The sequence below is a fragment of the Lottia gigantea genome (assembly GCF_000327385.1).
Source record: "Lottia gigantea unplaced genomic scaffold LOTGIsca_776, whole genome shotgun sequence".
Classification (NCBI taxonomy): domain Eukaryota; kingdom Metazoa; phylum Mollusca; class Gastropoda; family Lottiidae; genus Lottia; species Lottia gigantea.
In genome coordinates, this window is record NW_008710585.1 from 6,336 (window position 1) to 15,527 (window position 9,192).

The following is a 9,192-nucleotide window of genomic DNA, read 5'->3' on the forward strand; positions in this document are numbered from 1 at the left end:
AGGTCGGAGTTGGTGAACATTAGTTTCGGACTCTGTCACACCACAAAGGAAAATCAGTAAGAGATTATTTTATTCTGTCTTCATTTTTGATAATGGAAAGTAGTAATAATTTCATTTTGTGCTCATGATTTGATAAAAGAAAGTGAAAGTCCATTTACTTTGTGTTCATGATCTGAATTTTGTCTTTCAGCTGCTCCATCAGCACCAATAGGTCCTCTGGAAGTAACAGATATACAGAGAGACAATGCTACCATTGCCTGGAAAGCTCCTGAAGATGATGGTGGTTCTCCCATTACTGGTTATATCATTGAGAAGAGAGACACCAAGAGAAATAACTGGTCTAAAGTTGGTAAAGCACCAGCAGGATCTACAGAATACAATGTACCTGGTTTGATCGAGGGTACTTCTTACTATTTCCGAGTTATTGCAGAGAACAAGGCTGGACAAAGTGATCCATTAGAAACTGAGAAACCAGTCACAGCCAAGAGTCCATTTGGTAAGTGGAATGATTCACATAACAAGTCTTTGTGTCGACCTTGCCTTAGTAATTTGTGCCCTTATTCCCGTTTTGATTAATAATTATATAGAGAAAGCGGCCAAAGACCATGATGGAAATTCATAAGTTAAACAACCCTGTTGTAGAGTTGCATTAGGTGTCCTGTACAAGTGAATATATGCTATCTCAGAAGTGATATCTACCTCAGTAATCATTTGAAACACACATATTCCAGTGGCAGTTGCTCAACTATCATAGAGACTGTTTCGAATCAAGCCTACAGGCCCCCACCACCAGAAAAAAATGCAGGAGAGCATAATATGTTGAAAACAAATTTTCCCAGGGTGGGATCCCAACTCACTTAAGCCCACACTCATCTAGTTGGGACATTGTCCAGTGGAACTCGGTTTCATTCTTAAAACTGTTGCATTGAAGAACAGCAGCTCTGTACATCATCATAACTGTACTAATATAACTATTTTTTCATTCTGCTCTATTTTTCATTCTGCAGACAAACCAGGAAAACCTGTTGGACCAATTATCATTGATAATGTTACCAATGACTCCGCAGATTTAGAATGGAAAGCACCAGAAACAGATGGAGGATCTCCTCTTACTGCTTACATCATTGAGGTCAGACCAACTAGTAGATCCACCTGGACCAAGTCAGGACGTGTCGATGGACAAACTACGAAGTTTACCGCCTTGGATTTGAAAGAAGGCAATGAATATCTGTTTAGAATCACTGCAATGAATGCTGAGGGCCAAAGTGAACCTCTTGAATCTAAAGACACAGTCAAAATTACCAAGAAAATCTGTAAGCATTAGTTTTACTATGGTAATAATTCAAAAAATGGTTGCATGTGAAGAAACAAAGTTAGATATCTATGGTTTTGTACTTTGAATACCTCTATATTTGTCAGATTTAACTAGGAGAAAGTGGGTTTTGTTTATTTGATAGTGGATTTCATGGCCAACTAATATTGTTATAAGATTCATCTCAAATCTTAATTAATTTTGTTAGCCTGTAGATTACCCAGTGAGGGTTGTTTCAGTTTTTTCCATGTGATACAACACTCATCTTACTGTATGTATCCTCACCTTCTTCACATCTTTATCTAAATTACATGCCAAAATCTCCATTTTTAAACATGGTTGTTCTTTTATAGTGCCTCCTGGTCAGGTGAGAAATTTGAAGCCTGTTAAAGTCGGTCAAAATTACGTTTTTCTGGAATGGAAAGCTCCAGTTGAAGATGGCGGTTCCAAGATCACTAGCTATAAAATTGAAAAGAGCGATGCCAAAACAGATCAGTGGGTCAAAATTGCTGAAATCAAGGCTTATGATAACCAATATAAGATCTCAGATCTGACAGAGAATTTGGAATATTATTTTGCTGTTTCTGCTGGCAATGAAGCTGGATTTGGTATTCCCGAAGAAACAGATTCAGCCATTACTCCAAAACGACCTGAAGGACCCCCTCAAAAACCAGTTGGACCTCTGACAATTAGTGACGTGGATCGAACCTCTGCCACCCTGTCCTGGAAACCTCCCACAGATGATGGTGGATCACCAATAACAGGATATGTAGTCGAGAGAAAGGAGGTCAGACGGCCATCTTGGACTACCATGGATCATGTGGATGCTGAAACCACAGAATACAAGGCTATGAACCTGATTGAGAGTACTGAGTATTATTTCCGAGTTATTGCCCAGAATAAACATGGTGCTAGTGAACCACTAGAGACTGAAACCACCATTAAACCTACCAGTGGCTTTGGTGAGTCATTGTTCTTTCTTTTTAAATTTAGCTGTTAAATTTGGCTGCTTCCCTCAGCAGTTATTTCCAGCTGTACTCTTGATAGCTCTTTCATTTTGATACACACATACTTAGACTTACTGTTAATCAAACAGTAACAGAACAAAAAGGGCAGTGTATTGTTTGAAATGGCCAAAAAAGTAATTCTGCATTTCTATTTTTGTGTGGGCAGATTTTTTAACCTAGTACTTCTTCTTCAGAACAAAACACGAAAAAAAAGTAGGAATAAGTACCATCTATTTGTTCTTTATATTTCTTTTCTGTTTCAGACGTACCTTCCAGACCTACAGGACCATTGGTTGTTGACAACGTAACTGAGAACTCAGCTGATTTGACATGGAAAGCTCCAGAATCTGATGGTGGACTTCCACTGAAATCCTACATTATTGAGATGAGACCCTCCACTAAATCTGTTTGGGACCAAGTTGGTAGTGTGGATGGACAAACTACAGAATTCACTGTTCCTGACCTGAAACCAGGTAGCGAGTATCATTTCAGAGTTATTGCTGTTAATGATGAAGGTCAAAGTCCTGCTCTGGAAGCCAAACAAACAGCTGAACCTAAGAAAAAGATAGGTAAGCAATGCAATTTCTTTGATTGGCATGAGATTGATAAAAGAAAAACCTTCCCATAAAAAGCACAGATCACAAAGTTTGAATTATTTAATGTAAAATGTGGTTCACTTCCTCAAAAAAGTAGAATCACCATAATAATATGAAAGGAATAGCAACAATCTACACAAAACTTCTCATAAGGATTATATTTCCTAAATAATTTTTCAATTTATACAGAAAAATAAAGACTGTTTGCAATACAACCGAGGTCAAGACTGTAAAGAGCATTACTTTGAGTGTCTTTCTGAATCTGCATTTTAGACCCACCCAGACTGGATAGTGCTACAGCCTTGTTTGAGTTCATTTCCTTTAAATTTTGTTCTTTGTAGTTGCCCCTGAAGCTCCCAAACAACTGAAGATTTCCAAAGTTGGTGATGATTTTGTTCTTTTGGACTGGAAACCACCAGCAGACAATGGAGGTTCAAAGGTCACTGGATACAAAATTGAGAAATGTGATGAAAAATCTGACAAATGGGTCACAGTTGAAGAGGTCAAGGCTTATGATACATCCTACAAGGTCACTGGTCTTAAAGAAGGCAAGGGATATCTTTTTGCTGTTTCTGCTAAAAATGAAATTGGTTATGGTGAACCAGTTGAAACTGACAAAGCTGTTAAACCAAAGAGAAAAGAATGTAAGTAATTTCTGTCATTTGAAAATCTTTGACTCTGAAATTTCCAAACCTAAATGGTTGCTGGACCTTCAGTCAAAGCAAACAAAGTATCTGCATGGACATGAATAAATTATACCATAATTATTGATTGACTGTTCAAAAATAATATTTGAGTAAACTGTATATTACATGCTTTCTCTTTTCGAAACATCTGATGTTACTTCTCTTTGGATTGGAGAAGTCCATTACTATACAACTACTACTCTTGATTTTGCCATAATTTGGACGAGATTTTGATTAATAGAATTGTCTTGTCTTGCTTTTGATGAATTTTTTTTCATTTCTGTTCCTATTGGTTTTACTATTTCACTGATATTTTTCACAGGCCCACCTAGTAAACCAACTGGTCCAATAAAAACTATAGATATTGATAGAACAGAAGTCACTCTAGAATGGAAAGAACCTAAAGATGATGGTGGTTCACCTTTGACTGGCTATATCATTGAAAAACGTGAAGCCAAGAAGAGTTTGTGGACCAAGGTAGAGAAGATTGGCCCTGATGCTACTATCTATAAGGTGACTGGTCTGGCTGAAGGTACAGATTATCAATTCAAGATCTCAGCTGAAAATAAAGTTGGTGTTAGTGAACCTCTGGAAACTGAAACTGCTGTAAAAGCCAAGGGTAAATTTGGTAAGTTCAGTGATTTTTAGAGAACAAATATTTGGGCATGTGTTTACAATTCTGATAACGGTGGATATTTCTGTCAAGGTAGGGCATGCTCACAATTCAATTTAAAAGAAGTTTGTCATAATTAGTTATCAGTTATAAGTAATCAGTGATTTTTTTAAAACTATTCCAGACGTACCTTCCAAACCAGGTGGTCCATTAACCATTGATAATGTCACTGACCAAACAGCTGATTTGACATGGAAAGCTCCAGAATCTGATGGTGGACTTCCACTGAAATCCTACATTATTGAGATGAGACCCTCCACTAAATCTGTATGGTCTCCAGTTGGTAGTGTAGATGCTGATAAAACAGAATTCACTGTAGGTGATTTAAAACCAGGAAATGAATATTTATTCCGAGTTATTGCTGTTAATGATGAAGGAAAGAGTGAACCACTTGAAACCAAACAAACAGCTGAACCTAAGAAAAAGATTGGTGAGTCTTAGATTGATTTTTTCTTGTACCATGATCAAAATTAAACAAACTGAACGTTGAAAAACTTCTTAAATGGGTAAAAAATACCAAGTGCTTTAGCAGAAAGTGGAAAGTGAAAGTAAATTTTAAACTTAAAAAATTGTGATTTTGCTTTCAGTGGCTCCAGATGCTCCTAAAAGCCTCAAAGTTTCCAAAGTTGGTGATGACTTTGTCTTGCTGGACTGGAAAGTTCCAGAAAACAATGGAGGTTCAAAGGTCACTGGATATAAAATTGAGAAATGTGAAGAGAAATCCGATAAATGGGTCACAGTTGAAGAGGTTAAAGGTTATGATACATCCTACAAGGTCACTGGTCTAAAAGAAGGAACTGGATATCTTTTCGCTGTTTCTGCTAAAAATGAAATTGGTTATGGTGAACCAGTTGAAACTGACAAAGCTGTTAAACCAAAGAGGAAAGAAAGTAAGTTGATGATATTTCCTGAGGGTATAAGTCTACTCCGTAACTGGGCGTGTCCTTTTCAGAGACTCATAGTAGCGAAACCCTGGCATCGTTATGTGGATATTAAAGGGCACTAGTCATGGTGAGGGTAAGCTGTCCTTCCCCTTCAAAATTTGCAAATATAAGTGACTGGAGAATACATCTAAAGCAATTTTGGAAGTGAAAGTAGAATTTTAAAAATTTGGCCCCAATATGAGGCCATGGCCTAAAAATTACTGCCTAAATATACCACAGACAGACTCCCCATAGCAAACAACAGTTATTACCAAAATCAGGGTTTCTGACCCATATTTTTTTTTAGGGACAATGCTATCTTGGCAAATTATACTAATAATGATTTTTTTCCTTTTTTTACAGCTGCACCCAGTAAACCAACTGGTCCAATAAAAACTATAGATATTGATAGAACAGAAGTCACTCTAGAATGGAAAGAACCTAAAGATGATGGTGGTTCACCTTTAACTGGCTATATCATTGAAAAACGTGAAGCCAAGAAAGGTATCTGGTCTAAAGTTGAAAAAATCAGCCCTGAAAAAACAGTTTATAAGATTTCCAATCTAATTGAAGACACTGAGTATCATTTCAAGATCTCGGCTGAAAATAAAATTGGAACCAGTGAACCATTGGAAACTGACAAACCAATCAAAGCCAAGAGTAAATTTGGTAAGTCATTATTCTCTTATATTCCCATAGAATAAGATATCACAATTATGAATATTAAAATGATTAGATTTTGTGAAGATTATTAAAATAATATTTGGTATTTTGTCTCATTTTTACATATTTTATATGCATATGGACAATAATAACCATTAGTATGTAATCTCCTGATATTTAGCTGTTCTTGACTTCAAAAGTGGATATTGGCAGTTAAACATCATCAACTATTTTAAACAATTCTCTGAAGGAAAAGGCTAAGGCCTGTTACATAATTCACAATAAACTACTCCTTAACCTTAAGATATTTATCTTAGACTGTTCATGTTTCGCTTTGAATTACAGATAAACCATCCAAACCAGGTGGTCCATTAACCATTGACAATGTCACTGACCAAACAGCTGATTTGACATGGAAAGCTCCAGAATCTGATGGTGGACTTCCACTGAAATCCTACATTATTGAGATGAGACCCTCTACTAAATCTGTATGGTCTCCAGTTGGTAGTGTAGATGCTGATAAAACAGAATTCACTGTAGGTGATTTAAAACCAGGAAATGAATATTTATTCCGAGTTATTGCTGTTAATGATGAAGGAAAGAGTGAACCACTTGAAACCAAACAAACAGCTGAACCTAAGAAAAAGATTGGTGAGTCTTAGATTGATTTTTTCTTGTACCATGATCAAAATTAAACAAACTGAACGTTGAAAAACTTCTAAAATGGGTAAAAAATACCAAGTGCTTTAGCAGAAAGTGGAAAGTGAAAGTAAATTTTAAACTTAAAAAATTGTGATTTTGCTTTCAGTGGCTCCAGATGCTCCTAAAAGCCTCAAAGTTTCCAAAGTTGGTGATGACTTTGTCTTGCTGGACTGGAAAGTTCCAGAAAACAATGGAGGTTCAAAGGTCACTGGATATAAAATTGAGAAATGTGAAGAGAAATCCGATAAATGGGTCACAGTTGAAGAGGTTAAAGGTTATGATACATCCTACAAGGTCACTGATCTAAAAGAAGGAACTGGATATCTTTTCGCTGTTTCTGCTAAAAATGAAATTGGTTATGGTGAACCAGTTGAAACTGACAAAGCTGTTAAACCAAAGAGGAAAGAAGGTAAGTTGACATTAGCCATGGTGAGGGTATAAGCCGGCCTCGACTTGAAAATTTGCTAATGTGAGAGACTGGAGAATACATCTAAAGCGATGTTGGAAGTGAAAGTAGAAGAACAGATTTTTGGTCTAAGTGGGGGTCAGGGCCCAAAAATACTGCCTAAATATGCCACAGGCAGACTCCACAAAGAAAACAACAGTTTTTACCCAAATTAGGGTTTTTGACCCTTTTTGTCTTTGAGGGACAATGCTATCTTGGCACATTCTACTTATAATAAGTTTCTTCCCCTTTTTTATAGCTGCACCCAGTAAACCAACTGGTCCAATAAAAACTATAGATATTGATAGAACAGAAGTCACTCTAGAATGGAAAGAACCTAAAGATGATGGTGGTTCACCTTTAACTGGCTATATCATTGAAAAACGTGAAGCCAAGAAAGGTATCTGGACTAAAGTTGAAAAAATCAGCCCTGAAAAAACAGTTTATAAGATTTCCAATCTAATTGAAGACACTGAGTATCATTTCAAGATCTTGGCTGAAAATAAAATTGGAACCAGTGAACCATTGGAAACTGACAAACCAATCAAAGCCAAGAGTAAATTTGGTAAGTCATTATTCTCTTATATTCCCATAGAATAGGATTATGGAAGATCAAACAGCCCAATATTAAGATGTCTTAATCCTTAATCCTTAGTCCATAATGCTTAATTCCAACTCCTTCATTTATTGGTCATTTTGACATTTGTTTCTTTAAATGATCATTAGTTCATAAAAATCAAAATTTGTTCTCTATATCAACAATTTGTCAAGTAATTTGACTTAATATTGGGCTGTTCGGTCTTCCATATAAGATATCACAATTATAAGTAGATTTTGTGAAGATTATTAAAAATAATATTTGGTATTTTGTCTAATTTTTGCATATTTTATGTGTATATGGACAATAATAACCATTAGTATGTAATCTCCTGATATTTAGCTGTGGATATTGGCAGTTAAACATCATCAACTATTTAAAACATGTTTTTAAACAATTCTCTGAAGGAAAAGGCTAATGCCTGTTACATAATTCAAAATAAACTACTACTTAACCTTAAGATATTTATCTTAGACTGTTCATGTTTCCCTTTGAATTACAGATAAACCATCCAAACCAGGTGGTCCATTAACCATTGACAATGTCACTGACCAAACAGCTGATTTGACATGGAAAGCTCCAGAATCTGATGGTGGACTTCCACTGAAATCCTACATTATTGAGATGAGACCCTCCACTAAATCTGTATGGTCTCCAGTTGGTAGTGTAGATGCTGATAAAACAGAATTCACTGTAGGTGATTTAAAACCAGGAAATGAATATTTATTCCGAGTTATTGCTGTTAATGACGAAGGAAAGAGTGAACCACTTGAAACCAAACAAACAGCTGAACCTAAGAAGAAGATCAGTAAGTTACTATGCATGTTATTTGCATAATCCTTATTTCTTTAAAGACCTTGATAACTCATCTATCAGTGATGTCAACATCTGTAAGTATATCTGTGTGTATCTGTAGACTGGTTATTATTTAGCCTATTCATTTAGTGATATGTAATCTATACTACGTATTACATTGTAATTAACAATTTTAATAGATAGGAGAAGTCTTAAGGTGGAAAGATGAGGTATGGCTAAAAGATCGAGATTATCGTAACAGTTGAAAATAGAAGTGAATACACAATGTATGGGGTCGAACACAGTGCAGGCACGCTTCACTCTTAATATTTTCTACTGTATCAATAATTTAGCCCTGTACACCATAGTGAACACTGTGCCTCGTCTTTTCATGGCTTAAGTCAAACATATGATATTGTGTTTTCTCTATTCTTCCAGAAATAAGTCAAATATTCTTCTTACTTGTTTGCATTGCTTCAATCCAAGGTTCTATTTCTCATGCCATGTGACTGTTTATTTTTCCAGACCCACCTGAAGCCCCAAAACAACTGAAGGTTGCCAAAGTCGGTCAGGATTTCGTCCTACTGGACTGGAAAGCACCAACAGAAGACGGTGGCTCCAAGGTCACTGGATACAAAATTGAGAAATGTGATGAAAAATCTGACAAATGGGTCAAAGTTGATGAAGTCAAAGGTTATGACACACAGTTCAAGGTCACTGATCTAAAAGAAGGAACTGGATATCTTTTCGCTGTTTCTGCTAAAAATGAAATTGGCTATGTGAACCAGTTGA

General features: G+C 36.1%; 1 protein-coding gene across 1 annotated transcript in view; it reads left to right on the top strand.

Moving 5' to 3' along the window:
• The window catches only part of LOTGIDRAFT_176120 (hypothetical protein), a gene marked incomplete at both ends in the record, with an annotated part of 15,448 nt that extends 6,335 nt beyond the window's left edge, over positions 1–9,113 (top strand). Inside the window, 14 exons of the mRNA XM_009066560.1 lie at positions 191–496; positions 1,008–1,313; positions 1,666–2,274; positions 2,583–2,888; positions 3,257–3,559; positions 3,924–4,229; positions 4,399–4,704; positions 4,862–5,164; positions 5,561–5,866; positions 6,206–6,511; positions 6,669–6,971; positions 7,267–7,572; positions 8,108–8,413; positions 8,926–9,113. Coding sequence (XP_009064808.1) covers positions 191–496; positions 1,008–1,313; positions 1,666–2,274; positions 2,583–2,888; positions 3,257–3,559; positions 3,924–4,229; positions 4,399–4,704; positions 4,862–5,164; positions 5,561–5,866; positions 6,206–6,511; positions 6,669–6,971; positions 7,267–7,572; positions 8,108–8,413; positions 8,926–9,113 — 4,460 coding nt within the window. The remainder of the gene's footprint in view (positions 1–190; positions 497–1,007; positions 1,314–1,665; positions 2,275–2,582; positions 2,889–3,256; positions 3,560–3,923; positions 4,230–4,398; positions 4,705–4,861; positions 5,165–5,560; positions 5,867–6,205; positions 6,512–6,668; positions 6,972–7,266; positions 7,573–8,107; positions 8,414–8,925) is intronic.
• Positions 9,114–9,192: the final 79 nt, after the last annotated feature.